Genomic DNA, 26,775 nt, shown 5'->3' with positions numbered 1-26,775 from the left:
TCCAAGGGGTTGAGGACAGCACATATTGTACTTCCCCTCCTCCGCTTTTACTCTCACGACAACTTTGTGAGGTTGGTTAGGCTGACAGAGAGAGCAGCTGGTTGAGGATTCGAACCACACTCAGCCTAGTGGATCCTCTTTTCAGTCATGTGGTGTCTGTTTTGGCCCTGACAAATCTGGCTCAAACAGATTTCCTGAGTGGTTGCACGCAAGTGGGCAAGGCACAATGCTCACTGATCTTTTTTTTTTTAACTTCTGCTTTATGTGTTGACTGCTGAAAAAGATCAGTATAATACGAGCAATTTTCTCAACACACTTCACATGCAGCATTGCTGTCATTTCAAGATGTTTGGGGCAGAGGCAGGGCTTTTTTTGTAGAAAAAGCCAAGCAGGAACTCATTAGCATAATAGGCCACACCCAACATCAGAAGCTCATTAGTACATTAGGCCACACCAATGACAGTGCAACTCATTAGCATATTAGGCCACACCCCACACCGCCCCTTGGCTTGCCTGGCCCCCCCGTAACTGCGGGGAGCCCAGGCAAGCCAGCCCTTGGACAGGCCGGGGAAGGCATGGGGAGGCATTTAAATGCCTCCCTGATCCTTCCAGGACCCTCCCTGGCCGGCCGGCCTCGGAGTCGCCAGGGGCTTGTCACTCTCCAGGCCTTCCCTCTGTAGCCAGGCACGTAGAGCTTTTGGCTGTAGTGGGCGTGGCCAACTCTGAAGCCAGCCGGAACTCCGTTCCTGTGCGTTCCTGCCCAAAAATAGCCCTGGGGCAGAGTTGATGGCATGAGGGGGGAAAAAAGCTTTTGCCAGTCGGCAAAGGAGCTGTTCGCCTGCCTTCACGTGAGATCTCTCTTCTCTTAAGTGTTTTTCCATGTTTACAAGCCCAGCTGGAGAGAGCGTGGGGTTGGGGGGACTGTGGTTACGAAAGTATTTGTTCATCCGAGATAACTTAAGGGGTGGGGTGGGTAGAGATTTCCATTTGTAAGACTTTAGCATCACTTCTTATTTATTTTGGATCTCACCAAACTTGGGAGTTTACACAGGCATTTTTCCTCTCCTGGCCAAAAAGAGAAAATCAATATTATTTTTGGACTGGGTACAGGTGTAATGAGTCTATGAACACAAAATCAGCCACCAGCCTCAGAATTAAAGACCGCAAAGTTTCCTGAGCAGAAGTTCTCGATCCCCTCCCTCCCTCCCTCCCTCCCTCTCTCTCTCCCCCTCCCTCTTCAGTGTTCACATTGGGTGCTTGGAGGACAGAGAAGTTGTTATGGTGTTGGCCAGGAGCTGAGCTCAGGCTTCGCATGAATGAAGCCTGGCCTTGGTCCCTGGCACCTCCTCTTAAAGGATGGGAGGCCTTGGGAAAGACTTTTTGTCTACCCGAAACCATGAAGGGCCACAGCCAATCAGCTAGATGGACCAATGGACTGACTGAATGTCAAGCAGTTCCATAAGTTCTGCAACACCTGAAACGTCAGTGGAAGTAAATGAACGGAGCAATCAGAGCCACCAGGAAACTGAAAAGTTCTATAGACTCAGCAGATTGCAGCGCTGCGCTTGGACACGCCAGACTTTGTAATCACATACACATCGTACCCTGCTCTCTCAATTAAAGATCACACCCGGAGCGCCTCCTCTCCATGACAAGGTCTTGGAGGCACTCTCTTACTACTTCCACGGTTGCTTGTGGCTTCTGGAACAAGGGAGTGTTAGGAAACAGCTACACTGACTGGTCAATCGTGTGAGGGATCTGGCTGTACCTAATTTTCAGCACCATGATTCAGCTCTGCAATTTGTGAAGTGTTAATAAATCAGAGAGTGCCTTTGAGTACGTGCAGAGGGAGTTCCCTGCCCTGCCCAGTAACCACACCCCCTCTGCATCTCTCTGGAATTGAGGTGGGATGGAAGGAGGACTCCCAGGGTTTATAGGGTGATTTTGGTGAGGCTCTGGTCCCAGAACCTCTCATTAGAGCCAGCATAGTCCAAGAGTCCAAGTATCTGACCCAGAGGGGATTGACCCCAGCTTCAGGTTCACATCCAGCCCTGAAACTCAGTGGGTGATCTTGAACCAGCCACCCTCCCTCCTGCTAGCCTACCTCACAGGCTTGTTGCAAGGACCAAACCGAGTAGGACTGTCCACCTGACTCCCTTTGAGGCAAGGGAAGAGAACAAAAATTAATGGACGACGAAACATTAATGGAACTCAACAAAAGAGGCCGCTGTTTGCAAGATCCATTTAAGCTTTATTAAAGGTGGTTCCTTCAAGAAGCAAAACAATGATACAGTTCGTGGGCAGATCTCAGCTATTGCACAACTATTTCACTATCTTTTCTTTTTTAAAAAAAACCCATAAAATCCCAAAGACCATATCTCTGTACCTTGTGGAGGAGGAGGGCAGTTCTTTGCAGGTAGTGAAGGCACCATTTTTTTTTTTTAAAAAGGGAAGCACATCTTTTGTTTATGCATCGAGCTCTGCCAGAGCCCTCTGCAAGGGATCAGTGCTCCAGTAATCATCTTCCCAGCCCAGGAACCAGCCGGTGAAGGTAGGTGGTTCATGTCCTTGCCGGATGACAGTGATGGGAGTCCTTCTGTCACGGTTGGCGGGATCGGTCTCAATGTATCTTGTTGCTGTAAAGATTTTTTTTAAAGCAAAAAATAAGTCTACTGCTCTGATCCTGAGGCCCCACTGCACCTTACATAGGAGAGCTGTGACTGACTGTTCACAATTCTGATTTGACTAATACAGGCTCTGAAAAGAGAGCCCAAATGTGATTGGGCGATGAGCATTTAACCACACCAGTTCCAAAATCTAAATTTTCTCCTCACTTGGCAGATGCCATTAGGGGAAAAATATAAGTGCTTTCCCGCTGCAGTTGCATTAAAGCAAGGATGAAAGTGTCAGGCCCTTCAGTAGCATGCAGTTCAGACATTCCACCCTTAAGGGAACACAGGATATTGAGAAAGTGGATAGCAAGACCATTTTCTCTTCCACAAGAACTCAAGGGCATCCAATTTTCGCGGGCAGTAGATTCAGGACAAACCCAAATACAGTGCTTCTATACACAAGGAGAGATGCAGGCAGGCCAACTTACCCGATGCCTGGGCCTCTGTCTTCTCCTCTTCCTGGGCATCTTTTCCAATCCACACAAAGACCTTTTAAAAAAATAAAAACAGGATAATGCGATATGGAGGGAGGAACCCCAAAATATACAAGCGGCTGCAATAAGAAAATTCGGGATGGTGGCTTTAGAAACACAAAAAACTTACGAACAACTTGTACAATCAGCAGACTCAAGCAATAGTTTTTCTTGGGTCAAACTATTTCAGGCAGCAGGTGAGAGGACTGAACATGCAAATGTGTCCCTATGAAAAATATTTTTAAAACCCTGCACCCAGGAAAACAGCATGTCAGGGGAAGTGTGGGCTAAATGCTTCTCCCTGATATGGTAGTTTTCTGCATACAAGGAGCTATTCTTAGGAAAGGAGCATTCAAACATGTTAAGTTTGCCACTTGATTCAGATGGTTGTATATATTGGCCTTTAGCTAATTTATAAACAAAGAATCCTCCAGACCATAAAGGCTCTTGCAGTTCACCTATTTTTTGATGAAGAGCCAGGGGTAGAACTGGACGTTACAGGAGTGGCTGGGGTTCTGCAAAGAGCAGCAGCCTCATGTCTCTCTCCTCCAGTGGGAGTGTAGGATCTAACAAAACAGCAAGGTTTTCTTCATTGTAGAAGGCTCAGTCTCTCCGGCTTGGCGTGTAAGCAGACCTGGTTGTAAGGGAAGGGCTACATACCTGGTCCCAGGTGTCCAAGAGCATCACATCATCTGTGGCCAAATCCTCTTGGATCAACTCTCCAGGGACTTCTTCAATCTAAAAGGAATATTGAGAGATGATATATAATGGGCCTAAATACTCCAAGTAAAACTAAAAGACACTCACATCCTCAGGCAGCTACCATGAAGAAGACCCTGCTCCTAATAACCAGCAGGAAAGCCTAGAAGGCAGCTGGTTGATCAAGGGACAGCTGTCCCCAACATGATCCAGATACTCTAGATTCTTGAAAGTGGAGCAGCTTTCCACAGTGTTAACCCACAAGATACTCACAACAAAGCGTCCACTCTTGTTGGAACAGGCAAAGAGCCGAGGTGGATGAGCATCCATTTTCTTGTCCTTCAGCCGTGGGGAAGTGCGATATGGGGCTCTCCCACCCAGAGCTTCCCAGAAGCTGTCTGTAAAATCAAACAGGAGCTTCACAAACAGCTTTATCAACCCTGTCACCCCATTGCCTACAAAAGGTTGGTATGCACTGAGTGCACCTGCTATGGATTGGCCCTTACTGGGAAAATTCCTGGTGGGCTGCTTCTGTGGCGGGTTGCTGGCAGCCAGGAGGAAGCCAAACTCAGCCAGTGCTGCTGGTGACAGTCAGTACAAACCCAGCCAGCAGTGACCGTGACAGGCCTGGACTCATTTGTGGTCTCCTCCTGTGCAAAACAAGCTTCCCCTTCCCTGCAGCACTGAACAGCTTGGCTTACTCCTGAACCATTTTAATGTTCCACAGCCCCACCTCTGGCTTGAAGACCCAGAGGTGGGTCCACTGGTTTATTTAGCATGACTCTTTCAGTATATAGCTTGCTTCTTGCCCCCCAAAGGTCTCTGATACAGTGGGTAGTAAAATAAAATTAAATACATACAAAATCACAGAACATAACTTCTATGGCAATCGTGGTAGACTTGGGAGCAGAAAATAAAATGACTCTGGGGGGAAGAGGAAAATTCTCTGGCTAATTTCTCTGATTTGCCCGCAATCTGGAATGGGAATTTATTTATCCGTAATTCCATTATTCTCTCTCAGCATTCTCAAGTCTAGATAGTACTATGTTTTTTTTTATCTTCAGGGATTCATTCCTTTCTCTTCCAGAATTATTTTTATTTTACTAACCCCACCTTATATAAATTCAAGGCATCTTATAATTCAACACAAGTAAACCAGATACAAATAATCATAATCTAAAATCTTTAAAAGGTCATTTCCTGATTATTATTTTTCCCTCACTTGAAGGCAGCCACAAGAGTTTTGATATAAAGGGGAAGACTGGGGTGGGGGTGGGGGAAGCCTGTTAAAACTTCCTCCTCTCACCATTTCCTGGCCACAATTCACCATTTACCCAGCTACCTCTGCTGGGGGAGGCAGCTGTCAGCAAGAAAAAAAGCACACAGGGAAGAATTAAATAATTGAGGAGGAGGAGGAGATTGGATTTATACCCTGCCCTTCACTACCCAAAGGAGTCTTACAGCAGTTTACAATCCCTTTCCCTTCCTTTCCCCACAACAGACACCCTGTGAGGTAGGTGGGGCTGAGAGAGCTCTGACAGAAACTGCCCTTGAGAGAAACAGCTCTGAAAGAACTTGTGACTGACCCAAGGTCACACCAGCAGCTGCATGTGGAGGAGTGGGGAATCAAACCCGTTTCTTCCAGATTAGAGCCTGCGCTCCTAACCACTACACCAAACGGGCTCTCCCTCAGCCCCAGGCCGGTTCCCTACTTTAAATCAGAGCTCTGCGGCTGCATCTGATTAAGGGAAAAAAGCATCAGAAAAATCATCACAATCCCGTTGAAACCAGAACACTGTTTCTAGGCATTTGGCCTCCAAACATAGAACACCACCGCCACAAACAGATGCTTGAAACAATGTTAGGTCCCGTCCACACGAGGAGATTTGGGCCAGTTGCGGGACAGTTCGGGGGCGGATCAAACCAGCGCGATCACACCACTTTGCGCCGGCACAACCCCGGCCCGGAGCTGAACTGCGCATGCTCCGACATGCGCAGTTCGGCCGGCTCCCGGTTAGGGCCGTGTTTTCTCCCCGGCGTTTGATTGCGCCGGGGAGAAAAGGCGCCGCGGCCAGGGGATCCGTGGGATCCCGCCGCGGCGTCTCAACGTTGGTGCGGCTTTTAAAAGCCGCGCCTTAAGAGGCTTTTCCCCTGCCATGTGGCAGGGGCCTTATATGCTGCCAGAATCTCAATTGCCTCACACTGGAAAGATCCTTCTCCCCCCAAGTTTGGTTCCGCAAACTTTGGGATCAATTCATTATGGAAAGCATCACAGATAAACACAATTGTAATGCCAGAATCCCCTTGGTATCTAATTTTAATGCACAGTGGTTCCCTGTTTTAGAATTCTTATCGTCAGCAGAATTTATCTCTCCTTCATGGAAAAATTACGTTCAATGGATCTGATACTAATCTAAACAAAAAAGTAGTCTAGTCAACTAATTTATTTTGTAACTTCCTACAATCCAATGTTAATTCTTGTTATTATTTTGGTTACTCAATTTGGTAAAGTTACACTTCTGAATTATGCTTCTCAATCATCCCTCAATGTTATGTCGTGGAGACTCTCCACATGATCTTGTTATAATTGGAATATTGTTTGTTACTCATGTTTAAGCTTTTTTATTTCCAAATAAAATTGTTATTCAAAAAAAGAAAAAGAAAAATTATCACAGTACTAAATGTAACATGCAGTTCTTGCTTTAAAAAAAAATATCAATGGAATTTGGAAAGGTAATGCTTAACATTATAGCCTCCATTGTTCATCCAGGAGATTTAACTTCTTTCAAAATCTGAAATTTGCAAAGGGTCCTAGGGTATGGTCTGATGGCACACGAACCGACAGTGTTGTTGAAATCTGCGCCCAGATGGGAGCGCCCAGATGGGAGACCTCTTGGGAACCTGATATAGGCCACTTTATGTTCCACAAAGGAAGAAAGGTGGTAGATACATGAAATAAAGTCTAGCTCAGAAATGCTCAAAATGTTGAGTTTTTGGCCCTGGCTAGGGTGGCCAGCCTCCAGGTGGGACCTGGGGATCCCCCAGAATTACAGCTCATCTCCAGACTAACAAGATCAGTTCCCCCTGGAGAAAATGGATACTTTGGAGGTTGGATGCTATGGCATTGTAACCCCACTGAGGTCCCTATCCTCCCCAGGCTCCTTCCCCAAATCTCTAGGAGCTTCCCAAACTGGATCTGACAACCCTAGCTAAAGGCCAACCAACCAACCCTGGGCTGCAAACCACAGAAGGCTTAGAAAGGGCCGCTTTGTTTAAGAAGGCCACTGCATACCTGGTTCTCGACCCTCAGCAGTCTGGGTCGCTCTCACGCCCAGAACCTTCAGCAGCTCCTGGGCCCCCGACTTCTCAGCATCACTGGCTCCTTGGCCCACCCAGAGGTAAGTAGTCGAGGGAGTTTTTAATACAAAGACATCATTGGAATTGAGGTCTTTGGCTGCTGGATCCAGCTGTAAGGAATAAGCACAGCTTGGCCATAGGCTTGACAATGCTGACTCTTCTTGAGGGGCTGAGACTTATCCACAAAAGGCACTCAAAACAGCTAATTTCCCTTTGGCTTCCAGCAAGGCAGACGCCATTTACAGTACATGTAAAATCATTAACAAAAGTAACTCTAAAAATAAAAGCTTTCCTGGAGAGAAGCCCACAGAGCAAAAGTATTCTGGGAATAAATTATAAGTTCGTGGGAACAGTTTGGTCATCAATCATCCTTATCGGCAGGAAAAGAGGAATCTCCCAGTAATGTATTTAGACCATGAACTACTATCTAAATTGATATACAAGTCCCAGCAAGTGTCAGCTCACCTAGTTAATTGCATGGCAGTCGAAACTTCCTTCAGTACATAAAATTAACAAGGATGTCCCCTTGGACCCTACCAATAAATTATATTCACACCTTATAGCAGTGTTGACTGGAGGCAACTATCTGTCAACAGATTAAATGAAATCCAAACAGATGATGTTTGAGATGAACTACACAACATTTGCTTCCTCAAATATTAACATCAGTGTTGGTGGAAACCCCTGGCAAGAATTCCATTTTCAGGTTCATTTACCTGGCCTAGGCCAACAGATTTCTGCATAATATCTACTTCTAGGGTTGCCAAGTCAGGTGTTGCGCTGCAGCGGGGGACTCCCGGCTGGCGTCTGGAGCGTGCGCCCTCGGATGACCGTGGCCCTGCCCCCAGCGTGCCCGGCGTGGTCGCGTCACTTCCGGGTGACATGCACGTCGGGGTGGGGCTCCCCCTGGGGCCCGATCTGCCGGCAGCAGGGAACGGGCCTCTGTGGCGGGGGTACCTTGGCAAGCCTATCTACTTCTCTTCCAGATTTCAGATTGCCAAATGAGCTCTGCTGTTTGCACCTATTACAGACTGTGTGATGGCTGTAAGTTTGGCTTGGATCGGGGAGGCATGGGTTCCAATCCATGTGAGGGCCACAAAGTTGACCTTGGGTCAATCATTCTCTCTTGGCCTACCCTACCTCACGGCATTGTTGTGAAAGAAAAATTGGATTACGCCATCCTAAACTCCTTGGAGGGTGAGTAAGAAATATATGTGTGGAATAAATGAATGATTTAAAAGCCCTTTACATTTACATTTGTGTACTTGTCACTCAGTCACGCTACATGATGAGTTTTGTAGTCTTATGCAACAGTTTTCAAGTATGCACATTTTGCTCAGATTGTGGCCATGTGAACATTATATTCCTTCTAGGAATGCTCATGTGTTCAAAATGCAATGAGGCAAATATGGTTCCCGTCTTGAAACAAGATTCTGTATCCACCGAATCCCAAATTCCATTCTGAACAGAACTGAGCTGTACTACTAGTTTGCAAAGCACCACCAAGATATTCTAAGAAAAACCCATATCCAACCACGGAGAGGATTCAGTGGTACATAAGTTTGCAGTGTCCTGTCTATGAGTTCTGTCTTTATGTATCACCTACCTCTACTGCTCGGGTAGCCCCAGAAGTGCTGGACCGGACTTGGAACAGCCGTGTTGCTGCAGGGCTCGTCTGCCCACCTTCTCTGGAGGTGCCACCCTGGTACACAATCAGAGGTTTCCCACCGAACAAGCTCATGAGATGAGGCGGTTCTTTGCCCTGGACCACTCGTTTCTGTTGAGAAAGAGGCCCACAATCAGACTACAGAGGAGGGGAAACCTTCAAAGTGGATGCTCTGTCATGCAAAGAGCAGCCGCTGGAATACATCCTACACCAGGCTTCCATGAAAACAAGACCAGCAGTTCCATGGATCACACAAAAGGCCTATGGCTTGTCAACCAACTAGAGAATTTATACTTGATCTATCATCTGCTTTTTAACAGTTTACTAGAGATTCTCCACTGATTGGTTCCTGATTCTCATGATCTCTGCAAGTACATTCCCCTTAGGAATTCCACCTTAAAGTTCATTTTCTTGATGTAGGTTGGCAGATTTCCATGACATATCTGCTCAGATTCCATCCTGTTTTGTTAGTAACCCCCTTCCTTCCAATGATGCTCTCACGTATGTGTGCTTTACATGCTACTGTCATCTCAACAGTTCTCAAGATAAGTATTTTCAGCTGCATAAACAGTCTACTGTAGTCCTGTTAGTTCTCTTCAGACCCTATCCCTTTCCTAGCTATGCTACACTATAACCTTAAACTACCTGGATTGTTCTGCTGGATCTAATTACCTGTACAGGAGTGCCACCCAGCTCTTCATCCAGTTGGACACTAAGAAAAGCAGAAGTTGCAATCTCATCTTGGGAAGAATCAGCACCCTGCCTGGAAAAGACAGAATGAAAACTGAGATGTATCCTTCGGGCCTTTCAGAATGAGTCTGTTTCTAAAAATAAACAATATTTCACTTATTTTTAAATAATAATAATAATAATTTTTATAGCCTAAGTTACAGAACAATACATTATGGCTTTTATTGAAGCTCTCTAACACAAATCTAGGAGAGGTTTCATTTGCTTCTATATGACCTTTTATCAAATGCACCAAAATTCTTAAGAAGGAAAAGAAAAGAGATTGGATTTATACCCCGCCCTTCACTACCCAAAGGTGTCTCAGAGCGGCTTACAAACTCCTTTCCTTCCCCCTCCCCACAACAGACACCCTGTGAGGTAGGTGGGGCTGAGAGAGCTCTGAGAGAAACTGCTCTTTTTCAAAGACAGCTCTTATCAGAACTACAACTTGCCCAGGGTCATCCAGCCAGCTGCAAGTGGAGGAGTGGGGAATCAAACCCGGTTCTCCCAGATTAGAGTCCGCGCACTTAACCACTACACCAAACTGGCTCTCCAGTTAAGCAATGCTCATAGTTTTGGTTAGTCTGTTAAATAGAGGAATATCTAATATTTTAATAAATGCCTACTGAACATCATCTGGCAGGTTTTCTGCAAATTATCTTGGCAGAGGCAGTATTAAATAGAGATGGTAACTCTTTTCCTAGAAAATTTGTCTGGATTTGTCATCCATTTTAGCTGGAAACCATCTGGAACAAAGTTTAGTCTCAAGAACAGTCGTTTAAAGGGATGGAAGACACCCTTCATTCCTTAAAAAGTAAAGGTAAAGGTTCCCTTGCTTGAAAGCCAGTCGAATCCGACTCTAGGGTTGCAGTGTTCATCTCTGTTTCTAAGCCGAAGAGCCAGCGCTGTCCGAAGACGTTTCCGTGGTTATGTGGCCGGCATGACTAAACACCAAGGCGCACGGAACGCTGTTACCTTCCCACCGAAGTGGTACCTATTTATCTACTTGCAATTTCTTGCTTTCGAACTGCTAGGTTGGCAGGAGCTGGAACTAGAGACGGGAGCTCACCCCGTCTTGCGGCACCCGGGTCTCGAACTGCCGAACTACTGACCTTCCACAGCCTGCAGTTCAGCGTCTTAACCACTTGAGCCATTCCTTAGGGTGTTGATAACTAGGGTGTTCGTAACTAGGTGGAATCATTCCCTTGAAGTGATTAAAGGAAGGATCCATTAACACACATGGAGCTACCTTATACTGAATCAGACCAACAGACCATCGAGGTCAGTACTGGCTACTTAAGACTGGCAGTGGCTGTACAGCATCTCAGGTGGAGGTTTTTCACATCACCTCCTTTTAACTGGAGATGCCGGGGATTGAACGTGAGACTTTCTGCATGCCAAGCAGAGGGTCTTCCACTGAGCCACAGTGCCTCCCACTGTGGATCATGGACTCAGCTCAGATGGTTCATACTAGTGTTACCACGACCCTTGGAGAAAGAAAAAGATTCACAGTGAAGAGCTTGGGGCCTTGACCCTCCAGTTCTCAGTTTGGGGGCTGCCTTTTAAAAGAGGCTGGAATGTGCTGGAAACCCCAAGTATTGACTGGGACCTTTCTGAAATATAGTGTACCAACTTTACTGGCTTTGTTTCCAATTCAAAGTCTGGGTTTTGATATTTAAAACTCTAAGCAATTTCCTGCCTGTACACTTCAAGGACCACTTCCTGCTGGAAACTAGCTGAAGTAATCTGCAGATAGCCTACTTTATGAAAGTATGATGGATGGGCACAGACAAGCCCAAGGACGCTAAGAATAGAACAGAACAATAAAACAATTTACTAATGAGTAACAACAATATAACTGGTAGTACTAGCTGCGGTGTACTAGCTTGAGTACTAGCTTGAGCTGCGGTGGCTCAAGTGGTTAAGACGCTGAACTGCAGGCTGTGGAAGGCCAGTAGTTCAGCAGTTCAAGACCCGAGTGCCGCATGACGGAGTGAGCTCCCGTCTCTAGTTCCAGCTCCTGCCAACCTAGCAGTTCGAAAGCAAGAAATTGCAAGTAGATAAATAGGTACCACTTCGGTGGGAAGGTAACAGCGTTCCGTGCGCCTTGGTGTTTAGTCATGCCGGCCACATGACCACGGAAACGTCTTCGGACAGCGCTGGCTCTTCGGCTTTGAAACGGAGATGAGCACCGCAACCCTAGAGTCGGATTCGACTGGCTTTCGAGCACGGGAACCTTTACCTTTACCTTTACTAGCTGAAAATACTACATATGTAGTATTTACAAAAATCCAACAGGTAAATCTACAATATTATCAATAATCCAAGAAGTAAGTTTTAACAATCCAACAGGTAAGTCTACAATATTTCAATAATTCAACAAATCTACAATAAACCTAGTAGTAATTCTACATATGCAGTGTTTACAAGAATCCCACAGGTAAGTCAATAGCCCAACAGGTAAGTTTTCAACAATCCAACAGGTAAGTCTACAATATTTCAATAATTCAACAAATCTACAATAAACCTAGTAGTAATTCTACATATGCAGTGTTTACAAGAATCCCACAGGTAAGTCAATAGCCCAACAGGTAAGTTTTCAACAATCCAACAGGTAAGTCTACAATGGACGACAAAGACTCCGGATTTCAGAACTTCGTTTCGAATAGTCTTCCTCAGCAGAGCCTGATATAGAACTCTTTAACGACTCATCAACTGTTTCCAAGATAAACATCAGCAAAACAGCCTTCCAATTTGTAATGAAAAATATTAATAGGGCAGGAAACACCCAGGGAAACACCCCTGTCTCCTTCCCTGCCTGCCCTGTTTACCTTTGTAATTCAATTTGATCCCTCCCCTTCTCCATGGAGCTCAGAGTTCATGATTCTGTCCTCCTCCATTTTACCCTCATAACAATGCTGGGAGGTGGGTCAGGCTGAGAATGAGTGACAGGCCCTACCCTAACTGGTGTGCTCCACGGCTGAGTGGGGATTTGAGGCTGGCTCCCTCTAGTCTAACGACACCACCACACTGGTTCCCAAGTCGTGGTTATTTCAGCATGACTCACCCTGGTTTTGCTATGTTCCTGTTGGGGCTATGCTGATCCTGTGGTGCTTAAGTGAGGTGATCTTTTTAATGTTTAATGCTGTCTTTGTTAATGTTGCCAGATATTTGTCATTTAGTGTCTGGTCGTTCACCGATTTTCATTATTACCATTATCCACACTGAGGGACCCCACATGGGGTGAGGAGGAGAGGAGGAGGAGGTCATGGGTCCTGGCTCTGCTGAGGCTGACTACTCCTCAGATGAGGAGGAGGCAGGGAGCAACCCAGCCTCCTCTGGAGTCAGCCCAGCAGAGGAACCCTTAACAGCACCTGAGGGAGAAGAGGCCCCAGCAGCTGCACAGGAGGTGCAGCCAGAAGGAGAGACCAATCCTGAGCCTGGCCCAGCACCTCCAGTTGGAGCCATCCTGAGGCCAGAATCCCCACCTAGTTCTCCTGAGTGTCCCAGACGCAGGGCACGCCAGTGACTGAATGTGCAAGAGCAAAGGAGGAGTGACAGACTGCAGCTCTTGCAAAGGCAACGTGAGGGGCTGTGAGTCTTGGCAGATTGACTCCCAGGGAAGGGAGGACCTGGTCATAAACACTCCCACACACCTGCCTCAACACGGAAGCAACCATGTGTGCTTGGACCTGATCCTGGCCATTAGTCTTCGCCAGTGTTCCCTCTAAGCTGAGTTAGTGTGAGCTAGCTCACATGTTTTTAGCCTCCAGCTCACACATTTTTGTCTTAGCTCAGGAAGGATGGCTCCAGAGCAAACTAATTTGTGCAGTAGCCAAATCACTTGCTCACAACTTTAATGCCAGTAGCTCACAAAGTAGAATTTTTGCTCACAAGACTCTACAGCTTAGAGGGAACACTGGTCTCTGCTCCTAGCTCCTGCAACCTTTGACTGATTTCCCAGCTTTCTGACCTTCGACTCTGTTGCTCGAGTTGCTTTTGGACTGTGTATCCAGTTTCCAGTGCATGGTATCCGGGGTGACCAGCTGACCCAGCACAGAGGAGGAGGAGAAGGAGGAGGAAGAGACTGGATTTATACCCTGCCCTTCACTACCTGAAGGAGTTTCAGAGCAGCTTACAATCTCCTTTCCCTTCCCCTCCCCACAACAGACACCCTGTGAGGTAGGTGGGGCTGAGAGAGCCCTTTCAAGGACTGCTCATGAGAGAACACTTTTGAAAGAACTTGTAACTGACCCAAGATCACACCAGCAGGTGCATGAGGAGGAATGGGGAATCAAACCCGGTTCTCCCAGATTAGAGCCCTCGCTCCTAACCACTACACCAAACTGGCTCTACACCAAACAGGATAGAAAGGTTTTCACTTGCTGAGCTGTAAAGTGAATCTACTTACCAAGTATAGATGATTTTCCCCTGCTTGTTTCCATGCCTGTAATCATACAAGATGATATAGCTGTCTCCACCATAGAACTGGCCATAATGGGAATGATCAACGGGCACCTTGGCAGAACCTTCTATTCTCCAGATCTGCGTGTGAAAGAGGAGGAATAATTTAAAGGCAGTACAAGAACAGCCTTTTTTCCCTTACAAAAATGAGCTGCTCATTTCCTGAATCATAAAAGTAGAACTAGACAACAGGTAGAATCTAAAGGCAAAACTAGACATGATGTTTCATTTCCTCAACACAAAAACAGCCTTCCTCAACTGCTTGAAGCCTTGATAGGGGAAACGGCAGGGGTACTGTGCACTTTGAAATGAACTAGCTCTACCTTGCATGCCTTGCGAACCAAATTCTCGCTTTGCTAACCTCCCATTTTTGTGTGGTCTGTTCTCTCCCATAGTGCAATCCTAAAAACACATTCCTGTGTGTAAGGACTACTGAACAGATCTGAGTAGGATTCTTGAGTAGACCTGCTTAGGATGGCATTGGTCCAGAGTTCGAATCCCCACTGTGGTATGGAAGCCCGCTGGGTGACCTTGGGCCGGTCATTCTCAATCTAACCTACCCTGCAGGGTTGTGGTTGAGAGGATAAAATGGAGGAGGGGATGACAGTGTTGCAAGCCGCTTTGGATCCCACTGGAGAGGAAAGTAGGGTATAAATATCTAAATGAAAAGAAGCAGCTAGAGAGTGACAAACATCTTCGGGTTTTCAGCAAATGCTGCTCCCCTTTGCTGAACTGCGTGCGAATGTGCAATTATTACATTGGCTTTCCAGGATGGTTCTCCATACCCAACACCCTGAAACCAACTGTGACATCCTGATTTCTGTTGCCTCTTGTTCTAAACTGCCGACTAGAAGTGTCACTCTAAAGCAGAGGTAAACCTTGATAAGTCTGTTGATTTCAGTGGATTTAGAAAGGTTTAGGTCCGCTTAGAATGGCACTGACGGATGTTACAATGGGGCTACCAAAAGCCACAAAGTTTACTTAGAGGATTGGCTAGGAACTGTTGCAAGAGAAACACTGCACAGCATTGAAACTTGGCCTGCTTAACCTTCCCCCACGCCCACACAGTTCCTTGCACTTCAAATTAAGTTCTCTTGCACAACCAATAGCCGTGATGTAGCCGTCTGGACCCACGGTTTCCCCCATCCCTGCTCAATTAACATTTGTTTTGTCTTCCCAGAATGCAAGGGCTGTAATCTAACACCGACAGCAATCAAAATGTGTGAGCCTGCCAGTTTCAGACACCAAAGGCTGGTATGACTGGGTCTTAAAACTGGGAATATTTGCTTAAAACTGGGAATATCTGCTTCGTGCTTGAGGGGCCAACAGTGGGAGGGCTTCTAATGTCCTGGCCCCACTGGTGGACCTCCTGATGGCACCTGGTATTTTTGGCCACTGTGTGACAGAGTGTTGGACTAGATGGGCCTTTGGCCTGATCCAACATTGGCGTCTCTTATGTTCTTATGCTTCTTTCTTCCTTTGTTTTTAAAATTTTGTAACTTCTGCCCGATGAAGGCTTCTACAGAACTTGAAAGCTTGTGCAGCGTTTTGTGGCATCTGCCTGAATAAAAACAGCATGACATGGTTTTGTTTTGTTTTTCTGGATTTTGCCTGGCCCAGTACAGCTGTTTACAACTTTTCTTACAAAATAGCTCTATGGGGACACCTCCTGGGGGGAAATGGTAAAACCAATAAGAGATACAATTTAGCAGAGACGAGAACTTCCAGAGCAAAACACGTTTGGCTTTATCATGAGACCAACACATGACGGTAGTAACAGTGACCGCAAGACTATATATCCTTGGCCTCTCTACCTAAAAGATCTAAAATAGGAGATTCTGGGAAAGACCTTTCCCTTTCTGAAGTCCTGGAGAACCACGGCCAGTCAGAGCAGATAAGACTGAACCTGATGGACCAAAGGTCTCGCTTGGTATAAGGCAGAAAGGACGCAGAGCTTCACAAAATGGGTAGCTGACTCGTGGAACTCATGGCCAAGAGGTGTGATGTTGGCCATTGGCTTATATGGATTGAAAAAGGTGCTGGATGGATTCATCTTGGTCTATTGTTGGCTATTGCCCTAACCTGGATGGCCTAGGCTAGCCTGATCTTGGAAGCTAAAGGGGGTTGTCCCTGTTTAGTGCTTGGATAGGAGCTGCAGTGGCTGAAGTGGTTAAGACGCTGAACTGCAGGCTGTGGAAGGTCAGTAGTTCAGCAGTTCGAGACCCGAGTGTGCCACATGACGGAGTGAACTCCCGTCTCTAGTTCCAGCTCCTGCCAACCTAGCAGTTCGAAATTGCAAGTAGATAAATAGGTACTACTTCGGTGGGAAGGTAACAGTGTTCCATGCGCCTTGGTGTTTAGTCATGCCGGCCACATGACCACGGAAACGTCTTCGGACAGCGCTGGCTCTTCGGCTTTGAAACGGAGATGAGCACCGCAACTCGACTGGCTTTCGAGCAAGGGAACCTTTACCTTTACTAGGAGACCTCCAAGGAAGTCCAGGATTGCCGTGCAGAGGCAGGCAATGACAAACTGCCTCTCAACGTATCTTCCCTTGAAAACCCTAGGGGGGTTTGCTGTAAGTTGGCTGTGACTTGGTGAGAAAAACATTCGTTAACCCCTGGGTTCCGAGGCAGAATACCTCTGATTGTCAGATACTGGGCAGCAGTCAGCAGGCCAAGGCCTTCCCTCCCCACTGCACCAGTCAGTCAGTCAGTCAAGCCCAGCTTTATCTCTTCGGTGAGGACGGCAATAACTTTGTTCTCTACTCCTTCCAACTGTGTAGGTCAGTCAGTGAAGCCCTGCTTGCCTATGGCTTTTTCCCCCCCAGCCACTGTGTGAGAAACAGGATGCTGGACCAGATGGACCGTTAGCCTGATACAGCACGGTTATTCTTAAGTTCAAAACTTTTTATATGATTTTGCTTAAACACACACACACACACACACACACACACACCACGACCTGGGTGTTTTCAGAGAGACAAAATTGCTCAGGACAACAATGGCCCCGGTCACACGGGCTGGATATTGCGGGAGGCAGGCGTGGCTGTTTGCCCCACAGCGAAATAACCCGCGACTCCGCGATCAGGCGTCCCCTCGCGGTCCCGTCGAGGTCCCGTGGTTAGGGGGGAGGTGCCAATCACACGACGCGCCAAAGAAGCGGCGCGGCACGGCAAACGGGGTTGTTGTGTTTTTTTTAACCTGAAGTATGCGCATGCCCCGTTGGGTGCTTGTGCGCATCCCTGGAGACTTCGGGGGAAAAAAAACCTTTTCGCAATGGGGCATGGGCGGGCGCCGGATGCCACCGGAAACGCGATCAGACGCCCGCCCTTGCCCCGCGTTTTCTGGAAACTAGTACCTCCGAGGTACTAGTTTTTTGCCGTGCATCTTTGGCGGGAAGCCTCAGTTGAGCCACAGGAGCTCTTTGCTTTCCAGATGTGGCGGTGAGATCGCGCCCGGAAAATCCGCCTATCTTCCGTCTCTCTAGTGTGGCTAATGCTCCGTGTGACTGGGGCCACTGTTATTTTTCTCACTGCATTGCCTTTCTTGGGATGCGGAATGGTACGGTATAACCTGATCTTGTCACATCTTGGAAACTAAGCAGGGTCGGTACTGGGACGGGAGACCACCAAGGAAGACTCTGTGGAGGAAGGCAATGCCAAACTACCTCTGTTTCTCACTTGTCTTGAAAGCCCCTTGCTGGGGTCCCCATAGGTTGGTTTGTGAACTCACAGTACGTACATCTCTTTCTTCCATCATTCATCTCATGGTGTTGTTCACAGGAACTCCGGGAGTTCTTCCATCCAGGCACCAGACCAAGGTCTACTTCAGCAAGGTTGCAGCATTATATGCTTTCGGGCCACAAGATGCTCAAAAACAGTGGTCTGCAGATTCCTGGTGGTCCTTTATGCACTAACAGTGGTTTTCAAGACCCCAAAGATATCGCTTTTTTCTAGAATAAGCAATCTCAGACACTGTGTGAACGTGAGGCTCCTCCTGTCTCGGTTACCTGCTTGTTCCCAGAGCCATCATCTTCCATGCCATGCTGGGCCGCCATAGTTGGGGACGTGTGGAGTGTGGAAACATCGAAAGGCACATTCTCAATCTTGGCCACATGACTGGAGACGTACGCCACTCCCAGGCCCTCCGTCTGGTCCCTGTCCCGCCAGTTCTTGAAGAACTGCTTGAACAGGGGAGTCTCGCCACTTTCTGGAAGGACTTGGATCTGAAGGAAAGAAAAGAGGTTTGAGCAGGTAGTAAGACGGTCTCACCCTGAGCTACACTCCTAATGGTCCTCCTGAGCAGGCTTCTGATGAGGTGGCAACGAGTCTCGGGGCTAATCTACCGGTGACTTGAGTTCCAGGACTGGAAATCCACACAGCCCTAAAAAACAGCCATGGGAGATACCAACATGCAGGGCTATTTTTGGGCAGGAACGCACAGGAACGGAGTTCCGGCTGGGTCCCAAGTTGGCCACGCCCACCAGGAACTCATTAGCATAATAGGCCACACCCAACAGCAGAAACTCATTAGGATTGGCTACATTAGGGGTGTGTGGCCTAACATGTAAAGGGGTTCCTGCTACAAAAAAAGGCCCTGGGCTTTGACAACAAACAAGCTAAACAAAATAACAAGCAAAAGGTGGGTGTGGCTGGATAACCACACTTCTGATAACATGTGGGTGTGGCCTAATGTGCTAATGAGCTGTGCTGTCAGGGGTGTGGCCCAATATGCTAATGAGTTCTTGCTGGGCTTTTTCTACAAAAAGAGCCCTGCAACATAGATATGGATCACGGCACTAGAGAAAGGCTGCTTAACTCTTCCCCTCGCCCCCCATTGCCAGTTCCCTGATCTAAAATGTTCTCCTCAGTGATGGCTGCTTTAAGCTCTTGCAGGGGGAAAAGACTGATATTGTGCTGTCTAAATCTGAAAGCAGTGTGAGGAGGCTATTTTTGATTTGGGAAATGGAGCAGAGGGAAGAGTCAAACCCTCCCTTTCCCCAAGTATCATGGCCCCAATCCGTATGCCTCCCTGCAGCTCGTTTTTAAGGTCAAATAAACACATGTGATGTTCCAGTCATGGAATTCCAATGTCACATGTTAACTATGACTGTTAAATTGGTTTATAATCACTAAAAACGAAGCAATTCAAGGGTATATTTATACTGCAAAGCTGGATGGGTTTTAACTCTCATAGCCTTCTGCAAATAATCCGAAGAACTGACGCTTGAGGAAGGAGTTGACAAGCTGCCCTGTCACAGAGCTACAATTCCCAGAGATCACAGTGAAGACAGACTGACGGTTTATCTGCTTTAAGTCTGTGGGGCAGATCATGACTGAGGTGAATCCAAGATATTCTGGAGCAAGAGGGCGTCAGCTTTTGGATAACATCTGCAGATATAGTCCCCCAGAAAGAGGCCGATACAATTAAACATTTTGAGGGAATCATCAGATTTAACACATTGGCTAAACTATTTTCTGAGGCACATCTCAGGCATAAACCATTTTGTGATAAGAACAGAGCTGCTTCCCAAGGGACCACATGACATAGTTAGTTAGCTAGTTTGGTTTTATTGCATGGGGCCGAAGGCCATTACAAATAAGAACAAATGTAAAATAACAACAAGTAAACAAAACACTAAACTGCTACCGTTAAGTATTAAAAGTTACATGTTTGTAACAATTAAAATTCATTTAACAAAAATGGCCCTTTAGGAACTCATCCAGCAGGCTAGAGAAAAGAATATCATTTTGCTGGCCTAGTCTTTGGGCACTAACTTAGACCAGAAATTCTTGGAAGCCAGGGCAAAAAGGGTAACCTTGTGGGAGACTACCGGCTCCTCATCTGCAAGGAGAAATAAAACTTTCTCCATCGCAGTGCCTGGACCTAAACTAGTCAGAATTGTGCGTACAATTTTTTGCCTGGGAGTTGAATAAAGTGAACAGGCCAAGAAGGAGTGCCATAAAACTTCTGGCTCTGTGGCTCTGCAAATGCATAGATGCTGATTGACTGGTTTTTGTGTATAGCATCTTGCAAGCATGGCAGTTTGCATTGTCTGGAAATGAATAGATGTGAGAGCTGAGTGAAGCTTGTAGAAGGTAATTTTGGACAGATAGTGTGCCCCAGAATGATCCTTTTAATTCATTAAAACCAGGGAGAGAATTTAGGACTTTAAATAACTTGCCTACTGAAAGCTGCATCATGCACGTATACCCAGACCGGGCAATTGAAATTGCCTCCGGGAGGGGGGGGGCACCACGAATGATACCTAGCGGTTTTATACAGATTATTTACAATTTATTTATACAGATTTATTATAATTGGTGGACCATGTAGAATCTTTTTGAAATAAAGTGAAACATAGGCTAAAAAGAAGACTAGCTGGAGCACTCCTCAATTTGTGCCAGTACTTAATTAGGGTCAGGGCTATTTTTGGGCAGGAACGCACAGGAACGGAGTTCCGGCTGGCTCCCGAGTTGGCTACGCCCAGCAGGAACTCATTAGCATAATAAGCCATGCCCAACAGCAGAAACTCATTAGGATTGGCTACATTCGGGGTGTGTGGCCTAACATGCAAAGGAGTTCCTGCAACAAAAAAAGGCCCTGGGTTTTGACAACAATCAAGGTAAACCGAATAAGAAGCAAAAGGTGGGTGTGGCTGGATGACCACACTTCTGGTAACATGGGAATGCGACTTAATATGCTAATGAGTGGTGCTGTCAGGGGTGTGGCCTAATATGCTAATGAGTTCCTGCTGGGCTTTTTCTACAAAAAAAAGTCCTGATTAGGGTTATAAGCACACATGCCTGAATGGATGGAAGGCCCAGTTCAGCTCTTAGCAGGGCAGCTGGAGTGTTTGGGGATAGTATTGAATTCTCTCCGGGTTAACAGCCATGGCATCATTCCATCCCCATACCTCTGCACCATAGAGAAATTGGGTGATTACCTTGCTCTGGAAGATTTTTATAGCAGAGCTAGTTTGGAGTAGTGGTTAGGAGTGCAGACTCTAATCTGGGAGAAACGGGTTTGAGTCCCCACCCCTCCACATGCAGCTGCTGGTATGACCTTGGGTCAGTTACAAGTTCTTTCAGAGCTGTTCTCTCATGAGCAGTTCTCAAGAGAGCTCTCTCAGCCCCACCTACCTCACAGGGTGTCTGTTGTGGGGAGGGGAAGGAGATTGTAAGCGGCTCTGAGACCCCTTCGGGTAGTGAAGGGCAGGGTATAAATCCAATCTCTTCTCTTCTTCTTCTCATCTATCAGGAAATCCCCTTTAGTGCAGTAGAATTTTAGAATAGCCCCCATCATACTGAGGGCTGTTGATTTTATAATTTCTAAATGAAACTTCCAAGAAAGTGTGTCATTAAGGGTGATTCCCCAATATGTGAAATTTCTGCACTGGTCAATTGGGAAGTTGTCTATTGGCCAACAGAGGTTGCATCACCTCATCCCAACATCACCTTGGTCTTTGAATAGTTGATGTTTAATCGTTCTTCTTTACAATAATTGCTGAGCCTAGACAGTGACCTTCTCAAACCAATGCGAAACAGAGACAGCAGAACCATGTCATTCACGTACAAGAGGACTGAAATTTTCCAGGGGCCAAGGCAGGGAGGGAGAAGTTCAGGGCCCGAGAGCTTCTTAATGATGTCATTAATATAAAGATTGAAAAGACGAGGGGCAAGGACACTGTGGTGTATTCAATCTGACCAAAGTATGTATGTGAACTCTGTCACTGAAACACCATGTGAAGCTTTCATCCTGGGCTAGGATCCTAATCCCTCACTTGTAATTGGTAGCCCAGGAAGAACCGACCAATCACCAACAGCCAGTTCCAAGAGTGGGAACTATTGTGATTGGACCTTATCCCTGCAACCTCATAGGTTGATATTGTATAATAGCCTTCCTCCAAGGACCTCAGAGGACATTCACAGGGGTTATCCTTCCCCAGTTTTATCCTCACAACAACCCTAGTCCTTTAAAGGGGATTTTGGAGATTCCATACAGTCCCCATTTCTTATCAGCCATGTTTGTTTAAGCTGAGCTTCAATCCGTAACAGCACTGGAGACTGTAACTGAAGTACAACCTACTTTCCTTTGAACCTCACCTGTGTGTGACGGGGATAGCCCATCTTGGTGATGAATTCGGAGGCAGTTTTCAGGGCTGCCTTCCTTTCCTCAGCATTGGCAGTTTTCCCTAGGGTCAGAACAGGTATGTGAGAACATTGGTACCTTTTAGGCAGTCACAACATTAAAAAAAGAAAATAGTTGATCAATCATGTGAGGGTTGGCCAACTGACTGATCAAATCAGTGTACGTTTGAATACAAACAGAACAGTTGTTCTGAGGGGAAATTTTGCTTTCAGGCGACACATGCAGAAGTCAGATGAGGCAGCCTGTTAAAAGAGGCCTTCTCCCCTGTGTAAGAGAGAGAATGTAAGAACATCGAAAGAGCCGTGCTGGATCAGACCAAAAGCCCATCAGTGTTCTGTTCATCTGACAAGTTTTTTTTTAGGAATGCCTCATATAAGATGGTACTGGAAAAGGGACATAAGAAAGATTTCTAAAATGATGCATGATGTGGAGGAAGTGGACAGAAAGAACTTCTTTTCCCTCTCCCATACGAGAAGTTAGGGTCACTCAATGAATTTGATGGGCAGTAGATCTAGGACAGACAGCAGGAAGTAGCTCTTTGCACAAAATATAATTAACACAGGAAGTCACTGCCTCAGGATGAAAATGAGGGTGACTTGCAGAAGTGGCTTTTTAAAAGGATTAGGCAAATCTGTGGAAGACTGGTCTATCAACAGCTATTAGGCATGATTACCAAATGGAACCTCCATGTACACAGGCAGTATACGCCTACGAAACAGAAAAGGAAGATAAGCAATTGAGATGACTATCACCATCATGCAGCCCTTGCCAGCTTCCAGGGCTATTGTCGAAAACAAAATCCTGGTATAGCCGGACTTCTGCTCTGATCCAGATTGGCAATTTTCATTTTCACTTATGCAACATAACCCAATCAAAATACACATTGAAAATTCACGGCCCTGCAGACATACGCACACAGTCTACAGTGGAAACCAGAACTTGGCATTGGCCATCGTATACTCTGGTTCAGCCATACCCCCTCCCTTTACCTTTCCAGACAAAGATCTTTCCATCGGTGCCATGGTCAAGAATAAAGCAGTCATCTGAGTTCAAGGCTGCCTGGGAGAAGGGGTTCTCATCTGCCACCAGAGAGACTGCCATAGTTCCTGCGCCATTCGACACCTGTGACACAGCAGCGGAGCAGATACTTTTAACCATTTGAAAAAGACAATCACAGCCTTTCTCCACCCTGGCAAACTACTTCCCACTCAACCCCCCGAATTTATCTCATTCAGTGAGTGGAGGGGGAGGCACTCTGCATAAGCTCAGAGATGCTCTTCAATATCTCTCTTCACATTTTCCAAGGACGACACTCAAAAGTGTGTCAGCCTGAGACCTATTCTCAAATTAAGCCTGAACTTGCCTCTTATTTGGAAAGACCATCTGAGGGCAGGCAGCCTTCTCACCCACCTGTTATTTGGAGCAGGGCATATTGAACACAACATAGATCTTCATGGCAATATCAAGGCATGTGACGGGTTGGGGGGGAAGGCAAAATGACCCAGTAAACTAGTCTGAATTAAAATCAAGTAATCCCGTAGGCCCATCAAACCAAATCCACCTGGATTAGGACCAACAACATTCACAAATACAGTACATAATTCTTCCTCAGGCTGATGTTCAGGGCTTAGAAACAAGGGGGAAGTAAGTTACTGAGCCAAAGCACAATATTAACCTCTGTGGTGCACTCAGGGGTCATTTCGTAGAAAAAGAGGTGCAGGAGCTCATTAGCATAACTTATTTGCATATGCCACACCCCCTGACATCACTGGAAGTGTGTCAGCAGGCAACACCCACCACTCAGGCTCCACTGGATTGTTTTGGATTGCTAGCTATTGGGGGGGGGGACGTGCAGATCTGTCCTCACAGAGGAGGGAGAGCTTGTACCTGAATAAAACTTGGTCTTAAAGGTGCCACTGGACTGTTTTGGACTGGGGGGCCCGGGGGGGAGCTCTGCAACTTACCTGGCTGCTTCTTGCTCTGACTGAGGGCTGCTGGGAGCAGGGGGTGGGGCTTGTTGCATGTGCCTGCCCCCTGGGCTCTTTACTGCCGGAGCTCCGCTTCTGTGCGCTCCTGCAGGAAATGACCCCTGGGTGCACTTCAGTCAATAAAGGAGGAAGGCTATCGCAGATTTGATGAGAATGATGCCTTATTTTAAGACTATAATTCACATAGGTGATATCCTTCCTTCACACAGAAACACACACCTGTGCAGGGATCACATGTCAGCTTCCTCATGCCATCATGGCTCTTCCTTCAAATGCCCACTGAAAACCCAATTCTTACATCAATCTGGTTCAATCCCAGGCGGTCATTCCTAGGTCACACACGCCAGAAAAAACAGAGGGGGGGAAGCGAGGCTATTTCCTCCGGAGGAATTTGACCCGCAGTTGCACGATCACACCTCCCTTTGAAGCTGCGGGCGCAGTCCATCAGTGTGTGATCAGATGCAACTCTGGGTGAGTCTTTTTTGTGTGTGCCATTCCCCCCCCAATGCGCTTAACCAAGGGATTGATGAATCGCACCTCCGCACCGCTCCCTATGGAGTTTGCGATGATGTGCATACTGCGAAGAGGGGGGGAAACAATGGCACAGAGTCGGGATGGCCTGATCAGACCATCCCGAAGCCATGAGAGCGCGCTGGAGCAATCAGACAGGGGAAAGTCAGACTTTCCCTTCTTGCCCCCCCTGTCTGAATTGAGATTGTAAACCCTTTGGGGGTTCACATTCTTCTATAAAGCACCAGCGTGATGCCACCTCTCACAATCTTCAAATTCTTCCTTAAAACTCGCCTTCCCTGAAAAGCCTTTGATACCACTTCCTTACTGAAACGGATAGGGCCTCATCCACCCATTAAGGAGAACGAGATGGTAGAATGGACTGAGCTACCTTGGACAGCCAGGGTTGGATTCCAGTTCAGAATTCTCCTTTGTGTGGGAGAAAAAAACAAATAAGGGAACTAGCACAGTGGGGAGAAAGGTTCTACCCCTTCTCTTTGCTTGCCTTGCTAGATTACTATTTGTAGGAATTTTGCAGCATAGGGGAGCATTCCAAAATGTTGTCCCCCGGCTACTGGCTGAAGTGGGCCAATCCATCCTACTGCCTTGTTCTTTGGATTGTTGGGCCATAGAACATTGTCATTATTCTCATTATTATTAGTTGATATTCCACTTTTATTTTTATTTATATCCTGTGTGAAGAAATGCATTTTTTTCCTGGGAGATTTGCAAAGAGCAAAACCTCCACTTTGCGTTTTAACAGTTTTTTCCCTCTGGGCAGAGACCAGGCTGGGAAGGAGGAAGTCAGTCAATGGCTTTCCAGGCCACCTCAGCTAGCTCTTAAGATATGTTAATAGGTCTAGCTAAAGACAATAGGATGGTCAAGCTCTTCCCCTTCTTCACGCAGGGAACAGAGACTTGAAGGACTTTAGGCTAGCACAGATCCAGGGATAATCTCCAGGAAGAAGCCCTAGGATATGCTTCTCTGACCTGGCATGACCTGGTCAGTGGGTGGAGAAACAGATATGACGGGGAAAAAACCAAAACTCCTTGCAACAGGAAGGAGGTATGTTTTCCTTGGGTGCTGCATCCAGAAGTGCACACAGACCTCTCCACAGGCAATGTGCTCACCCCAAGAGCTGAAGCAAGCTTCAAGGTATTGCCCACTCTATAAGGATCTGTAACATTCTAAGAAAAAGGGGCATATCCTATTTTAGCATCTGATAGGGCATGTATAGAGAGAGGGACAGAGGATTTGCGCTATACCTACTTATTTTGGTTCTCTTGCTCAATCTGGTTCTGTGCTAAAAGTATTCTTGTGAACATTTTCTTTTTAATAAATACTTTATAACTTAAGATGCAGGCAGTGGTTCTCTGTACCACATAGACCTCCACCATCTTGGACAGGCTAATTTAAAAGGAGCGCCGGGGGAAGGCAGACAGTTGGCCAGTGGCTATTCCTCCAGAGGTGTGCAAGGCCGTAAACTGTCCGAGTAGTGACCCGGTGCTGGGCAGCAGGAGACACAGAGGCAAGGCCTCAGAATTTGGAAGGTAAGCTGGGAGCCCTGACCCTCCCAGTGGGCAATTCCGTTCAAAAGTCAGGTGGAGGTGGCGGGCTACTTGAGAGTGGAAGCAAAGGAGTTGAGAAAAACCTAGGAAGGAAGGGCGGGACAGGGCCCACAGGACAGAGCAGGCATGTTCCACTACATCCTGCTTTTCTCCCAGATTGGGACTCGAGGCCTTTTGCATTATTCCCACCTCCTCCTCTTAATCCAGAAGCATCTTACAAGATCCTAAAGCAGCTTGCAAGATTGTTCTCCTCTCCTCCATTTGATCCTCAAAACAAGCTTGTGAGATCGGTTTGGCTGAGAGACCGACTGGCTCAAGGCCACCCAGTGAACTTCCAAGGCAGAGCGGGGATCTGAACTTGGGTCTCCCAGATCCTAATAAAACCATATTCCTCCCATTTATTCCTGTCTCTGCACCCCCTTCCTTCCCTCGTGTGGTCTCAAGTTTCAGGTTGTAAGGTCCTCTAGGCAGAGAACTCTTGCATTCTGTAAAATG

General features: G+C 46.7%; 1 protein-coding gene across 2 annotated transcripts in view; it reads right to left on the bottom strand.

Annotated features, from left to right (window-relative positions):
- Positions 1-2,230: 2,230 nt before the first annotated feature.
- The window catches only part of GSN (gelsolin), an 86,249-nt gene continuing 61,704 nt past the window's right edge, over positions 2,231-26,775 (bottom strand). For both annotated transcript variants that reach the window (XM_015415887.1, XM_015415886.1), the window contains exons 7-17: positions 23,203-23,335; positions 22,168-22,256; positions 18,072-18,287; positions 14,008-14,141; positions 9,540-9,630; positions 8,808-8,978; positions 7,137-7,311; positions 4,118-4,242; positions 3,806-3,883; positions 3,101-3,161; positions 2,231-2,636 (exon numbers count right to left, since the gene is read on the bottom strand). In XM_015415887.1, the coding sequence (XP_015271373.1) occupies positions 2,467-2,636; positions 3,101-3,161; positions 3,806-3,883; positions 4,118-4,242; positions 7,137-7,311; positions 8,808-8,978; positions 9,540-9,630; positions 14,008-14,141; positions 18,072-18,287; positions 22,168-22,256; positions 23,203-23,335 (1,443 nt within the window). In that variant the 3' untranslated portion in view covers positions 2,231-2,466. The remainder of the gene's footprint in view (positions 2,637-3,100; positions 3,162-3,805; positions 3,884-4,117; positions 4,243-7,136; positions 7,312-8,807; positions 8,979-9,539; positions 9,631-14,007; positions 14,142-18,071; positions 18,288-22,167; positions 22,257-23,202; positions 23,336-26,775) is intronic.

This window comes from Gekko japonicus, unplaced genomic scaffold, assembly GCF_001447785.1.
Source record: "Gekko japonicus isolate JY-2015 unplaced genomic scaffold, Gekko_japonicus_V1.1 scaffold46, whole genome shotgun sequence".
Classification (NCBI taxonomy): domain Eukaryota; kingdom Metazoa; phylum Chordata; class Lepidosauria; order Squamata; family Gekkonidae; genus Gekko; species Gekko japonicus.
Note: the sequence above shows the minus strand (reverse complement) of the source record. Positions and strands in the feature narration are given on the sequence as shown.